This window comes from Colletotrichum destructivum, chromosome 1 (genome assembly GCF_034447905.1).
Source record: "Colletotrichum destructivum chromosome 1, complete sequence".
NCBI lineage: Eukaryota > Fungi > Ascomycota > Sordariomycetes > Glomerellales > Glomerellaceae > Colletotrichum > Colletotrichum destructivum.
The window spans coordinates 758,236-778,286 of NC_085896.1; the positions used below are offsets into that span (position 1 = coordinate 758,236).

The 20,051-nt window shown below is 55.1% G+C and overlaps 3 protein-coding genes across 3 annotated transcripts; 1 reads left to right on the top strand and 2 right to left on the bottom strand.

Annotated features, from left to right (window-relative positions):
- Positions 1-9,076: 9,076 nt before the first annotated feature.
- CDEST_00218 (uncharacterized protein) lies at positions 9,077-9,579 on the top strand (the record flags this gene model as incomplete). The annotated part of the gene is made up of 2 exons (XM_062916377.1): positions 9,077-9,461; positions 9,491-9,579. 2 exons carry the CDS (start codon positions 9,077-9,079, stop codon positions 9,577-9,579), a joined length of 474 nt encoding a protein of 157 aa, XP_062772428.1.
- A 6,121-nt stretch (positions 9,580-15,700) lies between these two features.
- Positions 15,701-18,312, bottom strand: CDEST_00219 (Putative tyrosine-specific protein phosphatase). The gene has a single exon (XM_062916378.1). It carries the CDS (start codon positions 17,698-17,700, stop codon positions 15,757-15,759), a length of 1,944 nt encoding a protein of 647 aa, XP_062772429.1. The 5' UTR covers positions 17,701-18,312; the 3' UTR covers positions 15,701-15,756.
- Positions 18,313-18,539: 227 nt separating this feature from the next.
- On the bottom strand, positions 18,540-19,930 carry CDEST_00220 (uncharacterized protein). Its single transcript, XM_062916379.1, has 2 exons — positions 19,331-19,930; positions 18,540-19,240 (listed from the first exon to the last, which is right to left on the bottom strand). The coding sequence occupies exons 1-2, from the start codon at positions 19,773-19,775 to the stop codon at positions 19,032-19,034; spliced, it is 654 nt and encodes a 217-aa protein (XP_062772430.1). The 5' UTR covers positions 19,776-19,930; the 3' UTR covers positions 18,540-19,031.
- Positions 19,931-20,051: the final 121 nt, after the last annotated feature.

Consider the following 20,051-nt stretch of genomic DNA (forward strand, 5'->3'; position numbering starts at 1 on the left):
CGCTTAGCCATGACAGTTCACAACCACCCTGTCTAAAGGTGGCGACGATGACTTGGAGGCTGATTTGCCCGACACAGGAAATTGGAAGTTGATGCCGCAGTGCATGCCGGCCGAGGACTTGAGAGGAAGTGGAGATCACGTTGATTCGTCAAAGTCGATTGATGCCACATGCCGAGACTGTCAGGACGAAGTCGATCGGAGGGGAGACCATGGGTCAAAGCCACCACGCCTGTCGAGTGATGGCGGTGACGGCAACAGTGACGGTGACGGTGACGCCGTGACGGTGACGGCGCGCAGGTATGCAAGCAGAGGTTAACGGCAGACAAAGAGACTGGGGAGGTGACACGGCCTCGGCCGGAAGGCGCCGCTCGGACGGGCAACTGCGACTGGGCGACTTGGCTGCGCTCCCTCGGTGAGGTAAATCCCTCCAACACCGAGAGAGTGCTCCCTCCGATGTTTACCCGTTTACGATTGGCTCACTAACCCTTCCCACTCACTGACTGCCCCTACCATGCATTGCCTCAATACCTCTTTCATGGTTGCAATTCTGGGAACAGGCTAGGTACTCGTACATTGCTCCTGCCAGTACATGATACGGAGAACGGATACTTCCTTAATAAACCACCTACCTACACGCCACGCGTGCCACGGTGCGCTACCGGCCCCGGTCCTTTCCCACACCCAAACGAGCGGGCCCTCCAAAGATGGCAAAGGAAAGGAAGGTTCAAGGAGGCAACCGCCCACGAAAACAGAGCACGGAGCATGGTGTGTCGCGGGCATTGGGGAGGCTTTTCCCTCTCCTATGGAAATCCTGGTCCTCAACCTCGACCCCTCGGGGAAATTCCGTTGGGTCACATTCTCTCTCTTTCTCTCGTCCTGCTTGCAAATCGACACATTTACCCGCTGCCCACCGTCACCCTGCCGGCGGCGCCTTGTCGCCTCCTCTGGGTCGTCGTCTGTGTGTCCGCCGTCGAACCCCGCCCCCTGCCTCTTAGCATGTCTATGGTCCTCTCAATCTCACCGCTCACTTCACGGCCGAATCGGTCGGTGTCCGATACGGGTTCCAGTCTTTCCCGGCCCTGCAAATAATTCAATGCGTCACAAACCATTCACAGCGACAAATGCCGCCGCTGTCGCCTTCGCCACCTCCCCAAGCGGCGTCTAACGATGTCCCATTGCCCACACGCGGCATACAATAACGTGCGCCTGCTCTGGCATGTCTGAACAGCCCCGGCATGCCAACGTCGTCGTCGTGGCTCCTTCAAAGTTCACAGGTGCCGGTCCCAACCCGCGCGCCAGGAACCGCCTCCAATGTGCTTTGGGGCTGCTGCGTCTTCCAAGGTGGCTCAGGTCCCCCAATCTACGGCTATCCTCGAAAGAACTAGGCAAATCCCGACATCCTGGTTAGGGGGTTCACCAAGAAACGCAACCCGCTGCTAGAGTGATCTTTCGCGAAGGTTAGGGCGTCGACAGATCTCAAGCGACCCAAACCGCTGGGAATCGACTAAGCAAGCGTTAATGCCCCGGAGGGGCACAGTGTCTGTCGGGCCTCCAAGGTAGTTAGTTGGTCGCCCACGCGAAGGAACGGAGCCAAACCAAACCAACATCCGTTTCCTCCACGGCCTTGACCTCGTACCAACCTTACCGATACGATACACACACACACACACACTCACACACACACACACACACACGTCCCCAAGAGCATGAGCTACTCTCGGCCTTGATCCATCCTTGGGACGACTAACGATGTGTTAGCGGCGGCATCGTACATGTTTGTTCCAACGACCGCACAACCTAGGACCCCGGATACCCAGTCACTCTTGCTCATCATACTAATCCAAAGGAAGAGAGCCCGCAACCACGTGAGCCAAGAGCACAGAGACACCAGAAGAATCGGTGTGCACGCAGCGAAATCGGTCTGGCTGCTGGCAGGGAACCACAACCACCGAAATAACCACCAACGGGGTGCTTACCAATCTTGTATACATTCGGCCACTGTGTCATTGCTGCTCACATTCCTTTTCGTCATTACTTCGTAGCTGTCGGGTTCGCCTCCGTACACAGTTCCATGTCATGATCATTCAGAGGGGTGGGGTCGCCAATACATGCTGTCGACCAATCAACATGCTCCACAAGCGCTGCAGACGGCGGTGATTCCATCCCCTTCGCATTCCACACCGAATTTGATTTTCGTACGTCGTCCACCCCTCCACCGATCCATTGTCGCCCCGAATCCGGCTTTTTCTGATCGTCATTGGGTGACGAACCCAGTCATGAATCTCAGAGTTCTAGTTTCCTCTCCAAGGATACGCGATGAAGCGACTTGCAGAAGGGAGAAGGACTACAACCTCGACATTTTAACAGGACAGGACCTCATTGGGCCGCGGATCCCTGAGGAACACGAAAAGGACGGGATGAGATTGCGCGGATACCTCGGGACGACAAGTTGGACATGGTCATCAGACCCAAAGTTTCTGACCGCATTACAGGTATCCATGCGGTGATTCCCATAGCCTGAAGCCTGCAGCAACTCGGCAACACCAATCATTCATCTGGTAAATCCGGCTCCCTCCCTCCCTACTCGTCCTCTCGCTGGCCCGTCTTCTTACCGCGATTATTTTACGCCCATCCGTAGGTCAACTTGGCTTGGCCAGACACCTGCCAGACGGCCATCCCTGCGCCTTGCCGTGCATTTGCTTTGCAGATGTCCTTTTCTCATGAATTTTAATCTTTTTTCCCGCGATGCCCCAGCGAACCAACCACCGAATCAGGCCGGCGTTCGCGCCGAAGGAGTTACCCCTCCTCTACCGCCCAGGGTGATGCTCGCACGTCCCTTTTCGAGTTCAAATGCTACCTCAGCGAAGCATTCCACGTGCAGGCTAAAAACTGTGTGCGCCCGACATCTGCAGTCTGGCCGATGCTGCTTCACGTGGAGTATCCACTGATTTGCAGATCATGTCGTCCAAAGGCCCAACCCACGCCTTAGGACAGTGGCTTGACCTCGTGCAACCATCGTATGAGCTACCGTGAACCACACACTACAGCCGCCGTATACAGGTACCATGGCACCATGGCATGACAGCTGGACAGGCATTTGCTCGTGAACCAGCAGCTCGCCGTGTGCCGGCTCCGTTGGCCTCGTGCCAATGACATGTACACGTCGCTGCGGTCAATTTTTTACCTTTGCTCGACGGAGTTCCTCTACCTTGCCTCTAACGATATACCCCCCTCTCGTACTTCACTTGCGCGCTCTTCAGACCCTCACCCAATCCCTTGCCGAAAGACTTCCCCGTCAATATCGGAAGGGCACCTCGGCGACAAGGATTTCTGTTCCTCAGCTGGATCCACCGAAAGGAGAACCGGGGTCACCTTCGGCTGTTCTTTGCATTTCAAAGGGATGAGGGCGGGCATGCATCGGTTCTGTCATTTGATGCCCAAACCGGAGGTGGGATTTTGAGTTTTTCATGAGGCTGGAAGCAATCTCGCAGCATGCAGGATCGTCTACACAGGGCAGGTGGAGTGCCCACACCGCCTCTATACCGGTTCTAGCCCGATCTCTTCGGGCTCAAGGACGGAAACACAGGCAATACTCTGTACAATCCGATCGTACACGGCGTACTCGACACGCAGCATGCAGTGGACGAACACCCGCAGAAACTCTCAGCACCTGCCATCGCCACTCTTTACCAAGATTTTTCAAAGCACTTCGAAGCTGCCTTGGTTCACTGACTATCATGCTGCTGCTCTCGATAGAACCTATTCCGTGCACACACATCATGCATAACGAACAGTCGGCGGATGCCATCTCCCTCTCTCTTTCCCCTCGAGAAGGTCCAGGAGCAGGAATCAAGGCTTGTCTGAGACATTTGTTCCTGACTATTCCCAACGCCTCGAGGCTCGTGCAGGCAAGGCAAAAATAACGCCTCAGGCGCCGCTAACGTGATGGAATCATTGCCAAGCTCCAGGAACCAGCCCGGGGAGATGTCTTCATCGAGCTATTTGGCCGTGGGCGATGATTCCCCGTTGACGAGTGATCTAGCCGATACGTCTCACATGTCGCCAGGAATTCCGAGAGGCCAGACCATCAGCGACATTATGCGCCAATAGCATACACAGTACTCTGTATGGCAACCCTGAGGGATGAGGGATGAGGTCATGAGGCCACCGAGCGGTCAGTCCAGCCGTGGTCGTGGTCGACGAGGAACAAGCATACCCCGGAAGTTCCCTCGGCCTGTGCAGGCGCTGTATCATTGGGAGGCCAAGAAGGTGTCAACCAGAGTGCGTCCAATTTTAAGCCCCCAACACAACAAGGGGTTTCACCCCCCCCTGAACAGACCGGGGATTGCTGGAGCACACAGAAACAGAGTCAGAGTTGCCGGCACTCACACTGTGATCGAACTCGGCGCGGGCTGCATGGCCTTATGTAAAGGGCGCATGGGCAGGGCGAAACCTGGATGCTGGAAAAGGCGGCTTATTTCACTCGTCGCCAGTTGGGCTATGGACGAGCACTACATATCCACAGCGGCAAGTGACGACCGTGAAAAGCGGTACCCGGACCGTGGCCAAGCAGAAACGCGTACGCAACATGCAAGCGTTCGCGCTCTGCCCCTCTGACTCTCCCTCTCCCCTTCTCCCCTCGCCGTCTGTCTGTCCCTGAAGGCGAGGGGAAAGGGGGCTAGCGGTCAGCAAGATGGGACGAAAAAGAGAACCCCCGCTGGAGCCGACCAGGAAGAGCCTGCCCTACGACGGCAACCCTATGCTCCAGGCTGCAACAGAAGGGGCCATGTACCTATCATGATCATTCCGCTATTTTCTCCGTGCCTATCAGTAAGTCATGGGTAACCGGGAACGGTCACTATCGGTCGGACGCGCCAGATTGCGAGAAAGACGGCCGGCGACTGAGCGTCCACGTAGAAAATGCACGACGACGAGACAAAAGAAGGGAAGAAAGAGACGCCCTCCCCCCCCCCCTCCCCCCCTCAACAAGACACGATCGAGTGGTAGCAAAGGGTGGGAAAGTTGAATGCCCATCTCCTCCCAGTTGCCCAGCTGCCATGGGCTACCAATTCTCCTGGCAGTGATTTAACGAACATGATGATCGTCCTCACGCGCTGGATCCACTGCTTCAGCTTACCCATCACACAGAGAGCCTAATGGTCTGCAAACACGGAATGCAGGCAGGGCTTTCATCCATAGGGGTCTGATGCCCACGACCTTCAGAGGGACCGCCTTGGCAACGTACTCTAGTTTGATGCCCACCCCGGAAACCCGTCGATAGTCGTTCAGGTAAGGTGGCACTGGACACTCGGCTAACCAGTTTGAGTCGATCCGACCTCCGCAGAGGGCAGTCCCAGCTGTGTACATCGTAGTGTACCATCGCGCAAAGCCGACGAAGGGGCGATTGCTTCCCGCTATCCGGGCGGGCACTTGAGCACCGCACCTCCACATAGTCGTCTTCCCTTGCAGCCGTCTGCCGTTCTCTTCGCGGAAGTGCCACAACGTCCGAATCACAAACAATGCCACCACAACGCTCTAGCTACTAAGCGACGCGTGCGTCGATCATAGCTAGGAGCCATCGACCTGATACCGAGGAACATGCCGGAAACTGACTAGCCCGATGATGCTCGGCAATGAGAGGTGTGTGTGCCCAGAAGCGAGCGTTCTAGGGCCTCGTTCGTTCGTAAAACAGCGTCGAAGGTTCCGTTGACAGGCTTGAATCGATCACAACGGAGGTCCCATCTCGCGACTCGACGAATGTCACTTTTCGGCTGCCACACCATCGTTTCTTCGCAAGCCATCGCAGCCTCATAGTGTCGACTGGCTCTTACCATCTTCGGCAACTAGCATACCTGACTCGTGCCTGTCCTTCCATGGCGTTGGAGGAGTGGTCGCCTCACGCATGCCCAGGGATGTTTGGCCAGCCGATCGGCCTGGTGTTTGCTTGTCAAAGATCGACTGCAGAACCTCCACATCCCCCTCCCCCCCACTGGGCGCGCGAAGGGCGAGCGAACTGTGGATGACGGTGATCACTGAAGAAAGTCGAAGCTCCGCCGAAAGTCTCGAGAAGCAATTCAACTGGAGTTAATCGAATATCGGCTGCCAAGTGTTCAGAATTCTCTCGGCCGACTGCCCCCCTCATGTTCCCAGATGGAGCTGGACTAGTCGTCGGCATATGACTTCTGGAGGGGCAGTCGACAATCCAACCACGACTCGGGTTCTGACGACGCGTTGTGTCTGCCGTCACTACGTTTCGTCCAATTAAAGTCGGCAATTCGGAGCTCGGCACATGATGAGTCTTTCATGCGGACAAGCTCCCATCTACATGCACTAGGCGGCTTGACCTTGATCTCCCTATTCAACCGCACCGACTCCCATCGTGCTGTCATGGTATCTGGGCACTAGATTACACCAAGTCTGGCTCTGCGGGTTCATTCTCCCGCGAAGCACAACCCCCTTTGATCGAACATTCGGTCTCTCCGAATCACCGACATCGTAGTTCTAACCGGAGTCCTGATAGAACTATTCATGCTGCCCTGTGCTAGACACGTCGAGATCATCACCAGGAGGAGACTTAGTTTTCTCGTTTCAGTCTTTGACATTGATGATTTTTCAAATCTTTTTAACATACGCTTAAGCCTGGCAAGGTTCTGTCCGTCGCATAGTGGTTACTTTCACAAATGTCACGGCATCCTACGACCGCCCTGCGAGCCCCGCCACCTCTTGCACCGATGATGCCTGCGGTTGAGGGGCTCGACTAATCGATAATTTTCTACACAAACCGCGCGTGCCTTTGCGAGGAACTGAGGCCTCTTGGTTCGAACTTAATAACGTCATCGGATGATACCACGCATGGATGCCCATCCTTGTTCTCTTCCCCTTTTCCATCTTATGTGCTGCGAGGCAAAATTCGAGTCTTAGGCTACGGGTGTCTGTATCTGCACGTTATGTCGATCGAACCATTCGCATTGTAGGCTCCATACATATTGCTTTAGCCTCTAAGTGGCCAAACTCATCGTTGACATTCGAGCACTGACGAGAGTTAGCCATTACCAGGTACGAACGGCATGCCTGGGTCGGTCGAGGCCCGCGTAGATGTTCTTAACGCTAGTCATTCCTCCTAACACAGAGTCCATCTAATAGGCAACCGTTGTCCGTGCGGTGAATAACCTCGTAGCAGCCGTCCCTCCTACCGATGTAAAACTTGCCGTATAACAGCTTCGCAATTCACGTATCGTCTGCCCTTGACGCCGTTCCATTGACCCTCCTAGGAACTTGGTCCACACGGAGAGCCTTTCGCCCCTCAGCAAGCGGCTCCCGAATGCCATGTCCGGACGAAACGCGAAAACCTGGTGAGAAGTGGTGGTCAGAGTGCTAAGTAGCAAAGAAGCCAGGTGGATTTGACACAGGCATGCATCTGATGACACTATGGATAAAGAAAGGCAATACACAGAAAGGAGCTAGCATCTGTGTATATTCACATTGCTCTTACCCCAACGCTACTCTTTCGTTTTGCAAACGCTCTCGTTGAAATCGACACTGCTGTTTGACAGGGCGACAAAGAAAGACATATTCAAGTCAACAGCGAGTCCTCGCAGTACAGTAGAGGCCAATCGTTCAGATATTGACCGAACGTACCACGAAAACTAGTTGAAGTCACTAGCGGACATTCAGTGACGGATTCCCATGGCCTGTAGGCCTTGTTATTGTCCTCCTGTTGTTCGCTCCTGAAAACCGTTCTGCCGCTTAGGGGAACCGTTCACGGCAGAGGGAATGAGGTTTCATTGTCTTGCCTGGCAAGGTTGGGGTTCCTGTCGACGATGGTTCGTCACATTGAGCAAATTCTTGTCATCTACTTCGGCAGAAATCAATGTCACCCAAGGCTTTGACCTGAGTTAATGACCAAACACAGTCCAGTTCGAACATGACTGGGAATACACCGAGGGAACTTAGATCATCCCAAACATATTTACCCCCCCCCTCTTACCTCCATCAACGGTGTATAAATCCATCTCGAAGACTATCTGGGTACCGGTATATGTGGTCCAGGTGGCGCTCTGACGACCGATTGCAAGCCCAAGCATTCATGGTGTATGCGGTGTGACGCAGAGAAGCATGGGACGGCAGTTGGCCGTTTCGCCGCTAGTGGGAGTTTAAGATAAAAAGAAGAGGAAAAAAAAACTCCCACCGGTAGCTCGCTGTCAAGGACAGAAAATGTAAGCTTTCCGGGCCATACTAAGACGAGACGGCTGGATTGTAACGTGTGCATATTTGGTTGCTCTGGTTGGATTGATGGAGAGCATAGGGCGTCGTCAAAAATAAAAGGGGTTTGGATTGCATACTTCCCCCCTTCTGGGCGGGCCTTGCCCCAGCCAGGGCGCAGATAGATCCCTGTGAACATCATCCGCACCGATTGGGGAACACACCATGTTGTTTGTTGCCTTTCGTGTCTCGCTACTCCCCCAAGCACCTGGGCTCTCTCTCTCTCTCTCTCTCTTTCTCTGGGCGCTTGCATGAATTTGGATTTGAACCCTTTTCTTCTTGGAAATCCCCTTTCTCGTGCGTATAAAACCGACACAAAGAAAACATGCAGGAACAGGAGCGGTGGCACGGCGCCGCCGTACCTAGTATTTCCTCTCCACCTGGGACAGCACCGCGGTAGAAACGGGGGATGCGGGCGGCCAAACCCCCCTGTCCCTTGCTTTTCATGCCTTCTTTGAAGGGGAGGGTTTGAAACTGTAAACACCGTATCGTGGCAGAAAACTACTATACGATGTACATCGTACACGACACCAAAAAGCTAGGCCGACACAATCCAGGTCCCGGGACTGCGGTCCTGGGTTTCTTGTTTTGGGGGGGGGAGGGGGAAAAGCTTCCACGTCGCGTATGCAGGTCGAGAAAACTCAACTCGACCGAACGAGACATACGAAGCATCTACAATTACTGCTGCTTCCCGACTCTTCTCTCCCCCTGGAAAACGAGTAGATGACGCAAGCACTGCTGTGTTCCTCGTCTCAGTATCGACACACACCCTGACAAAGTTTCCCTCCCCCCCAAGGGCGCCACAGACGTCGAGATGCCCTCCCTGATTCCGTTAGTCGTTCTTCAGCAGCATCAGCTCGCGTCGACCTTGGCCTGGGAAACTCGCTCCCCCCGGCGGCTCACGGCAGCACTAACTGATGCTCTCCCGCTGACCAGCAAGCCCGTGGTGCCTGCTAGCGCTCGCAGCTTGCAAGCTTGCCCGATCCAGGTTAGCCACCCATCTGGGAGCTTTTGGCATGTCGGTCCAAGGTTCGTCCTGTGGCCTGGATATGTCGAACGCGACGACAACTGCCTCGAGACAAGCAGCGCAACGCAACGGGCCGACGATACTGTGAACAGCGACGAAGTCGTACGCGCGGAAAGCCAGAGATGCCACCAGTGCCGCAGTGCATCCGCGCTCATGCCGACTCGAGCCGGAAGTGAGTCTCGCAACTGCGTAATCCGTCAGCGAGAGGTCTCAGACCATGTCCACCTCATCTCCTCACGGCACACATGTCCAATCACGATGTCAAGTTCCAAGACAAGATGCCCGAATAGAGTTTCCCACCTGCGGCCTCTCCGCCCTCTCACCGCCCATCGAGAACGTCCCTAACGATGGCCATTGGGACGAAAAAAGCCAATGCATTCGCGACATTCTCACTCAGGATGGTTGGCTGGCAGCAGCGAGTAGCAAGGAGCGTGGAAAGGACTTCCATTCGCATCGCACGCTCGTACCGGTCCATCTCCCACCCCATCCTTCCACCACCCTGTTTTCTTTTGCCACTGCTATCCCTAACTGACAGCCCCAACCCACAGACGGAATAGACAAAGAGAGAGAGAGAGAGACAGAGAGAGAGAAAGAGAAAGAGGGGGGGATGGGAACGTACTCTATTGAGGTGTATCATGTAGGCAGTCTCCAAAAGATTGGCGTTGTTTCTACACCTCGTGAGCGAGCCCCTTCTCTTTGTTCTCTTCTGGCCCCCTCCCCGCCCGCCTCCTCAAACACCTGTGGGGAGATCTTCTCCATCAGGCGCCACAGGACACTTCTCCTACAGCACGAGCAGCGGCTTGCAGGATAACCTCGCTCGGTCTCAAATGACTCGGAGAAAGGGATTCTCCCCGTCTTTGGCGTTTTCTATCTTCACATATGGAGAGAGGATTATTTGGAACACCAGCACGCCTCCCCCCCCTCCCTTACCCCTTTGCCAACTCTGTCTCCGTTCCCTCTGCGTCGGAAACCAGTCCCATGCCTGTTTTGAGACGGCACATCCGGCTGTTCGTCCAAACGCAGCAGCACAGCGCGCACAGGAGGGAAGCAAGCCTCTCCGTCAATGCGAAACTACTTACACCCTCTCTCCCAGAGAGGAGAGGGAGGGAGATAAAGAGAGAGAGAGAGAGAGAGAGATGCCACCACACCTGCCAAGCGGAAGGGTGGGTTTGTCGGTATCCAGTGCGTCTAGACTCCCCAAATGGCCACCCTCCCCCCCTTTTCTCGGCCAAATCGACAGAACCTTGGATAATTTGCCCGAAAACCACCAAATCTCCCACACTCGTCATCAATACAGTAATTCCGTCTTGTCGTCGCCCGTGGGCCCGTCCCCCTCCTCCCTGGCAATGCCGGTCTTGCCCATAAGAGGCCTCTTCCGAGCGAGTTCTGGACTTCTATTCATTGGCAAGTTGGAGACCAAGGGCCGGTGCTAGGAGCGTGAGAGGGGGGGGGGGAGGCAGGGGCGCAATGTGAACAGAAAGATGTGGTAGCTTGCCAGGACAGGGTCTCTTCTCAGCCGCCCCCCTTGACTTGTACGCCACTTGACGGTTCTGGCCCCCTTTCCCCCGCCGCGCTAGGTCGGTAGGCCGAAGATCTTTGCTCCCCTTGCCCGGAGGCCATCTAAGCGCATCCGGTGGCAGTGCAGCAGGTTCGACAACCTGCCCTTTGTGATTCGTCGGTCGTCTCCTTCCGTACGATGTGTTCTAACGATCCGAGGGGGGGTGCGCCCTCACGGGCCCATCGGCACCACCACGTCCTGCCTCGTGACATACGGGCACCACAGGTGTATCAAAGAAGAGAAGGGGGGCCTCTTTTCCCTTTTTGGAATCATCACCAGTCGCGGCGGGAGGCTGGGGCAGGGTTTGATGATGAGGACGAGGAGAGCAACGCTGGGGGTGAGTTTGCGCTCAGCGGCTGATTTTGAGGGCACACCTCTTGAGGTTGCTCGAGACGCCTTCTCTCCCAAGGGGCAGTGCTAGATACTTGCCTGGGATATCACCTCCCGTCCCCTCATCCGTATCATTCTCCCGCCCACTCGGACAGTCGCTCACTCGCTTGCTCGCTCGTCCGTCGCCGTTGATGCCGTTGGCTGGAGGGGGGGCCGCTTTCCGGAGTCGACTCCGTTTCACAGAGGCGGCGCCGTAGGACGACAGCCGAACGGGAACGGGACTGACCAGATCGTGCTCACATCAGTCACTTTGTCCGGCCTCTGCTTGGGCTCGTTTCGTCCCTCCTTTCTTTCGCATTCTTCCGCTGCACGCCCCGTCATCCCTCCAACGCTCACGCCGTCAGCCGGTGCTGGCTCTGGCACTGGCTCTGGCGCTGGCTCTGGCGTTGGCTCTGGCGCTGGCGTTGGTGTTGGCTTGGGCGTCGATGACTGATGGGTTGTGTTGGTGTCCGTGAAGTCCTCATTCTAGGTGACTACACACCCCAGCCAGGGGGCAAGCGCATGGCTTGTTTGCCGCGCCCTTTCTTTCTCGTTCTTGGTATCCGTCTCTAGTGCGATGTTGAGGACGTGTCTAGCGGATGATGGTGGCTCTTGCTGCTCTTCTCCCTTCTTCCTTGTTCAATGAGAGAAATGGCGCAAAATTAACTAGTGGGTGCCCATGCTTTGCGATGGCATCGTGGGAACGTCACTCTGTTCCAAACAGGGCGTGTGTTCGTTCACGTGTGGGAACTTCTATTGACTTCAACACGGGGGTGTGCGCTGGTGGTCAGAACCGAGCCAAGGACGGAAGAGAGAGGCAGGGCTTTGACCGGCGTCATGCGGTAAGACTGGTGGAGAAGAAGAACAAGGAGAGAGCGTTGGCCAGCAGGAATGGAAGAGGGAAGTACAATGACCGCGCGTCAGGATGGAGGCTAGGTGGGGAGGTGGGAGGCAAAGGCGGCGCGAATCTCACGACATGATGCGATACGCGACGTACTACGGGAACGGCAAATGATGAAGACACGAATGGGATCTTGGACGTCAGAGGGCGCCAGTCGTCCTTCCGTCGCCCGTTCCAAGTCGCCCATCCTTCCTCCCGTCCTCCGGTCTTGGCCCCTATTTTCCTCTAGCTCCTTGACTCCCCCTTCCCGCGGGTTTGTCGTCTAGTGTCGGCTAGAGGCCGTGCCTGGGAGGAAGACAGAGAGAGAGAGAGGTGGAAGAGCAAAAGGGGGTGTGTGTGTGAAGAACGAGAACAGGGGGGCAGGTCAGGGAGCGAAGGCTGCGGGATTCACACATGCCGCATCACGGACTTTCATCAGAAGGCCGACGAATTATTGGGTCGCGCGAGGCGTGTTGTTCGTGCGTGCAGAACGATACACACGTAGCCCGCGCCAGCCACTTGTTTCTACCATGAGAGGGAAAAAGGAGAAAAGGCATGTGCTCGGTCACCCGACAACGGATCAGTCGGCGAGCAGCGGCGGCGGGAGCGACAATTAGGGGGGAGGGGAGGAAGAAGGCGCGCAAACCGGGCTCAGCCTAGCACCGTGACTTGAGTTGTCAGACGGATTTTGGGCTGATGACTGAAATGATGGCTGGGAGGGGACGAAGGAGCGATATGCTCGTGCGCTGCTGCTGCTGCTGCTGCTGCTGCAGCTATTGCTGTCGTCGCATGACGGGCTGCGCCGTCGCGTCTGGTGTCTGAGGGGGTGGACGTCCGCGCCGTGCAGTTTGTTAGGGGAGTGGTGGAAAGGGGGTGTTGACCATCCGATTCTCGTATCTGGTGTTTTGTCAATGCCGCTGCCAGCGCAGAGCACTCGCCATGGGTGCGAGATAGAGGGGGTGGCAGCGGGAATCGGTCATAGCACACCTCACGAGGGAGACTGGAGGGCTGGTGGTGTCGGGTAAAGGATGATATCGCGGGCCTGCTTGCTTGCTGCTGCTGCTCGAGGGGGGGAGGGGGGTGCGTATCCTGCCTGCCGTCCTCCCCCGCTTCACTTTCTGGCGGCGGTCACAAGAGAGAGAGAAGAGAGAGAGGCTGGGTGATCAGCAGCATCAAAGGGGGGGAAACTCTATCGGTCAAGTGATACCGAAGTGCGCAGATGTTATGTCATGTGCAGGTGAAGCCGGTTTCCGGTGTTCTTCAAAGTCGAGAGGTGGCATGGCTGGCAGGCGTTCATAGCGAGGCTGGGGGGGAGGCGGATGACGACAACGAATGGATGAGTTTTTGTCTGATGTCGTTGCCTTGCCCGAATCCTTTCCCCTTTGATAGCGCGCCGTTGCGAGGAGCAAGACGAAGCAAAAAAAAAACCCCCCAAGGGTTCAACGAGCGCAAAAGAAGAGCGTGGCGTCGGTCGACTTGTCTTTGACAGGAAGACAGCCCGTCGAGTCCGTCGTAGTCGTCCGTCTTCCGTGCCAAAAACGTCCGAGGGGACGTCTTGTTGGCGCGAAGCCATGGTGTATGGACGGGCGGCCGGGCTCTGGCGCTTGCGGTGATCATTCAACGTACGTTGGAAGGTGTCGAGGGAGAGAGAGAGGGGTATAAGACCTTGTCTTCAGTCTGGATGTGAATATGATGGGTTTTGGTATATACGTATTTGGCTGCTGGATTTTGGTTAAGTCGATAAGGGGGTATAGGAGCTGCTATGTTCACTCTGGAGAGGGAGGTGATGGAAGTGGTGTTGAAGCAGATGAGGAGCAGCGAGTGGAAGACACACCCAACTTTACGCGTCGGTATTCGTCGAAATTATGGGAGAATAGAACTGCCTCTGCCTAGTCTGTGATTTTCGAGATGATGTTGATATCATGTTATCCAGACTAAAGTTTTCTATCATAGACAAATACAGCGTAAGTTTATTCTGGTTCTACTGTCAACTCACCCTCGTGGGATCAACGCGAGTCTCGTTCTGCTTCGTGAGATATTTCGCGTTTTACTTGTTGGCTCCTTACTTGTTGCCCGAAATCGTCGTGGTTGTGGTAGAGGGAGCTAGCAAGAAGGGGAAGAAGCGGGTGAAGCTGTGACCATTGATGGGTTACATGTGCAAGACCTCAGATATCTTCCGGTGGTATTCGTGACTGCTTGCTCCATGACCTCGCCAGAGATCGAAGGATAAAACTGCTCAGATGAAGCACTGTTCACCCGGCTGCCTTCAAGAACATACGAGGCGTACGTGGTTGCCCGGGAGAGAAAGCAATGTAAGGGAAACCTGATCGTCTCTTGCTGCTGTCTGAAGTTGTTCCCAACGGCGACCTCTGCAACTGTGCTTCTATAGGCCCGGAGAAGGCTGGCCTCAGGAGATAACCTGGATCCTAAAACTTGGCTTGTGGACTGACTTGCCTCACTCGGTAAGATGAAACTGGAAGCGACGGTTGGGATCGAGTCTCCAAGCCGATTCTCTCCGGCTTCACATGACGATCGAGGTGACTTCAGATCTCGCACGACTGCCATAGATATTTTGAGCTTCCCACTTCACTAACTACCGAGAAGATAGAAAGCGGAGGGAAAGTTTATAGGACAACCTGTTCGGAGTAATACAAGTGTTTGAAGTGTGTCGTTCCCAAATCGCGGCCCCACCAGCCGTTCTTCGGCGTCCCTCCGATATGTGCCCCGTCCAGGACCCTCCCCGCCCCATCCATCAGCGAGCCTCATCATCGTGGGCCTGTCTTAGGGCTCTCCCACCACAGTCCCACACATCAACATCACAACAATCCACTACGGGTTGGTCGGTTAGCTCAGTTGGTTAGAGCGTGGTACTAATATATCATCTCGATATATCAAGTGATGCCAAGGCCGTGAGTTCAAGCCTCACACTGATCATATCTCTTTTGCCCGTCCCTCGCCCCCTTCTCTCTACCAAGGAGAAGGAGATACCGGTTGCCTTTTTGCCATGTTTGATTATCTTAGTCGGTGTTGGTCATGCACATTAAGACCTTACCGGGGTCGGTCACAGCTGTCGTCATGCTCTGCACGACACCGCGGATCGTGCGATCGATCTTCGAGGCGGGTGAGGGGCGTCGTGATTCGGAAGGCTCCGATCTGATCCGTTGTCGTGGACAAGAGGGAGGAGGGTGTTTTGTGGTGTTATCGACGGCCCGGGATCTGATATGTGATGTGACCTGCTCAGAGGTCGCAGCCTCGGTGTGGGGGGGAGCGACGGAGGAGAAGCGTCCCGCAAATATAGTTAGTTTGGTCTTGGGTGGTTCATGTATATGAAGTTAGGGTGTTGGATGTTGAAAGTAGTAACTGTCCACACTGGGAAGACCGGCAAAGAGTCGCACTTTTGACAAGAGGCATTCAACGGACCTAAGGGGAGAAACTGTGTAAAAGAGAGCAGCACCAGTTATTATCCATATCAAACATGTACCTCGTCCAGGCTGAGACAAAGGAAAGGAACTGAACTGTAAAAGTGCATTCTTATTCTGGTAGCCATGAGGCCGAGTAAGTATATTTATCATTAATCAGTTACGCTGGATATAAAACTGCCACCTTTCGAAGAAAAACCCTCATGAGAGACCTTCAATACCCATCCCTATACAGCAAGTCTCACAGTCCGATCTGCTGCTGCCGTTCCTCCTGCAGCTGGTCTTCTTCCAGCTTCAGGCCCGAGTATCGCATGTGAAGCCGATCCCTGAAGTGGTAATGGCGAATGCCGTTGGGCCTTGCCGCTTTGAATGCTTCAATGGCCTCGCCCACAGTCATCCCGCACCGCTCGACGAGGTAGCACACAATGAAGTACCCGGTCCGGTTGAAGCCGTAGTGGCAATGGACGCCAATCACCTGCGTCTGACCGTCAACCTCCGTCCACTTCTCCTGCTCGGCTCTTGTCTTCTGCTGCTCCCGCAGCTTGTCGACCAGTGAAATAAAATGGGCGACTTCGTCGTCCTTGGGCGGGATCTTGGACACCGTCGCGTACTTGTGGTATCGCACACCGCCTTTTTCCATGCTCCGTGGGTCGTACACCGGCTTGTCGTGGCTGATGTCGATGACATCTTTAATGATGCCTCCCCAGTTCTTGACGAACTCGGTGGGACAGTGTATGTCATCCGCTTCACGCAGGGTTTTCATTGCCCTGAAGACCGCCGGTTTGCCCTTGGGACCGATGGGGTGGGAAACAGGAACCACCCCCTTCCACTTGGCCAAATTCTTTACATCCCACTTGCCCTCGCGCGAGAGGTACTGTAGCTGCCAGCCGAGAGAAAAGCGACCTGTAACGTGGGTGGCGAGAAAGTCCGAGATCAGACCGGCGAGAACCCGGACAGTGGCAGGGTTGAAAAGCAGAGCGTGGTTGGCCGGTCTAGGCATGATGATGGACCTTACGACCTTGGTGGGATGTCGGGGCTGAGGTGGGACGTTTGCTGGTGATTCTTGTGGTGTAGAAGGATCCTCGAGAGAGTTTTCTGGATCATCGATGGGTCGACGATCACGATCGCGATGGAAGTCCTCGTCTCGAATGTCATCTATGCTCTCGGGCCCGTAGTCCTCTGCATCCTTCGACGTGTTGCTTGACGTTACAGCCTCGACAGTTGTCTCGTGCCAATCATCATCAGACCCGGTTTCCGTCGACGGAGACGCCTTTCCAGACAGGCACTCTCTAATCTTGTCGACCTCGCTAGGGGGCGTGAGCTTGTCCTCCGCGCCAGCGATCAAGTAGACGGGGACGTCGACGCCGGCCCACACATCCTTGCCAGGGATGCCGCCTTTTGCGATACCATTTTCGTATCTCGGGAGTGATCCCCATGCCATCCTGCGCCAGACTGGGGTCCGACTCTGGTTGTTGAAACGGTCCTGAAGCTTGCGTAGCTCGAGATCGGCTTCCGGGCCTACAAACCGACTGACGCTAGCGCTTTGCGGACCGCCCCATCGATCGTAGGCCCTCCAAAGGTCGAAGAGCCAACCAGGAATCCATAGCAGGGTGCGGAAAATCTTTGTCTTTTCTTCTGCTGGAGGACCAGCCAGGGGACAGACGGCAACCAAGCCAACGACATACTTCCGCAGCTTCGTCTTGTTATTAACGCTGTGACTCGCCAAGCGTGCGCACATAATCGTACCCATACTGTGACCGATAAGGACGACGCTGCGGCCAGGCTCTTTCTGACGGTACTCGTCGATAATTAGCTCCAGCAACTCCCCGAGGGCTTCCGGGGTGTAGGCATCCCATGCCTGTTCGGTAAACTCGGAGCGGCCACATCCGGGCAGGTCGATGGCCAAGCATGACGATATGTGAACGAGGCTCGTCAACAGCGGATGAAACTGGGCTACGGAGCCCCCTAGCCCGTGGATGAAGACCAGTAAAGGAAGAGGCGGTTTGGGTAACTGGTCGGCTTGAAGATGCCGCTTGTAGAATGTTCTGATGCCGGAGTAGGTGAAGCGATCGGTCTTGTAGTCACGGATCTCCGAGTTGTCCTTCAAAAGGGCCGGATCGGTAGCCTCAGGGTCATGAGGGTTGGCTGAGCTCGGCCGTGCCGTGGCCTGTTGTTGATCTGCCATGTTGACCGTGGAGGGGATGATGTTTATAACGGGGTCCAGACGCGACTTGGCTACGAGCACCGCAAGAGTAGCAAGTGTAGAAACACAATCGAGGATGGTTGGGTGAAGGGTGAGCGATTATCGACGACGACCAGACAAAGCGCGGGTATCTCTGAAAGTAGTGCGCTACTAGAAACGATGGTCGGCTGTTGTGTTGGGGACGCGGTTGTGCGAGAAGCGATGATTCCCGAACAAGCCGTGTTTGGATAGAGTAAACAATAAAAAAAGAAGTAACGAAAAAATCAGCTGCGACGTGGTCGGAGACGGTGGACGGAATGTGAGTCAATCAGTGACGAAGTTGGAAAGCGCCCTTCGACTTTTGAGTGCCTGTCGCACCTGGTGCTGCTGGGCGCAAGGCCCAGAGCACGGCAGGGAAAACAAAAGCGGTGTCTTTTCTTTTTTTTCCTTGTTTGGGGTCAATTGAGGGACTGAACGGGGCAGCTATTGTCGTTGAGATCGACTGAGGCTGTGGGAGCCTGAGAGGTGAGAACGTGGTTAGAATAGACCGTTCCTAAGGCAAGAGTGAGTGAGCGGGTGAGTGAGCGAGTGAGAATGAGTGGAGGGAAAAGATAGTGAGACCGCGCTGCCCAAGAAAGTAAATGAGCCTCACAAGAGAGCCAGCCAAACCTTGCCTTTTTGGCAGTTCATGTCACTGCTCATTCTCAGCCAACAGTTCGTCATCCCTCCTCCACCTGGGGCTAGCAGACCATTGCCATTGGCTTCCCTGATTTTGGAATTTTTGGCCAATAGCAATGCCCTGCACATCATGGGTCCTAGGGGTTCTGCAAGGCTGATTACGTATCAGAACAAGATGAATTTTGGATATTTGTACATGAGATTTAGGTAAACATGTATCAGTATTTTCACATTATTTATTACATATAGTCCTTTACCATATTACTGAAGTGTTTCTCTTTTGGTGGGATTCTTTGGTGTCCACCAAAATTACGTTGACTGGAAGCAACCGTGCGAGTTAAAACACCCCAATTGTACAGCTTTTGGCTCCTCTTGCCGCCATCTCTTAACGGGAGTCGGGACCTCGACGGTACGAGCTTCTGATAATTTACCAGAGCCCCCTCCCTCCCTGCCATAATAGCTGATGGCGCATCGTCTCGAGTCATGGAGACGTTGCAGGAGTGCCAGATTATGTTTTGCTCCATAAACCACCGTGAAGCAGTCATGCTCGTGAATCGCTCCCACCTGCCTGCATGTCGACAGTATCAGAGCAGTCGGTCTTCAAATCGCGATGACTCCAGTTGAAGAAACACGGCCATTTTCACCTTGAGCACACCTCACACAGCTCCCTTGCCGTCAACCCATCCGATGGGAATCAATGCCCCTGCGACATCGTCAACACCTCGCTCCGTAGCAAGCAAGTTGAACTGCGAGGCTGCATTTCTCGTGTCCAAAAGCTCGACGCGAACGCCGAGCGAGCTGAGGTGCTTCCTCGTCGCCGGGCTGAGCGGTACAATCTTGGGGCCGACACCGAGGATGAGGAGATCTGAAGGGGGAAAAACGGAGGCTTGTTAGCTAAAATCTTCCATCTCTTAAAGGTTGAAGATGGCGTAAAAGGGGAATGGACAAGACGTACCAGGTCTTGGCCAGACCAATTCCAACAGTCCGAATGCTTCCGCCGGCAGCTCAAACTGGCCCTTGGCATTGATCAGCTTCTTGGTTCCCTTCGCCTCCCACGGCCTCCACGCGAACGCTTCGCCGCCGATGAGTAGCGCTGCATCGCCGTCCATGATCTTGACGCCGCTGTTAAGGTGGAAGCCGTCTGGGACGCAGGCGTCAATCGAGGTCGAGGGGATCGGGATGTTGCCCAGGACGTCCATCTCGCCAAAGTCTGTCGCGCCCTGGTAGTCCTTGGGCTTTTCCCTTGAACTGGAGGCAGAGGTGTGGAATTGACTGCCGAGCTGCATGGCGGCTGCCGAGGGTCGTAACGGTGTTGGCGAGACTCGGGGAGCGAATCCGGGAAGAGTGCGCTGGACGCGCGTGAGGGCGCGGAGAACGCGGGTGCTCGTCGAGAAGTGCATCGGATCGGATGGATGTGTATGGATCTTTGAAAGATAGACGGCTGTATCCTTGGGGTTCCAGGTGTGCGGTGTCAAGGGTACGATTTCGTAGATTGGTGGTGCTTGGGAAGAAGTTGCGTGCAGCTCCGCGACTTTTTTTTTGCTCGGAAGGGCTACCTCAGTATCTTGAACGTCATGATTGCAGGGTTGCGTGCTACGACAGCCACGAGCGTAAATGGTAGGTGGGGGACACGGGACGCAAGACCGACCGGAAAGGATTGTGCATCATTCCCTCTG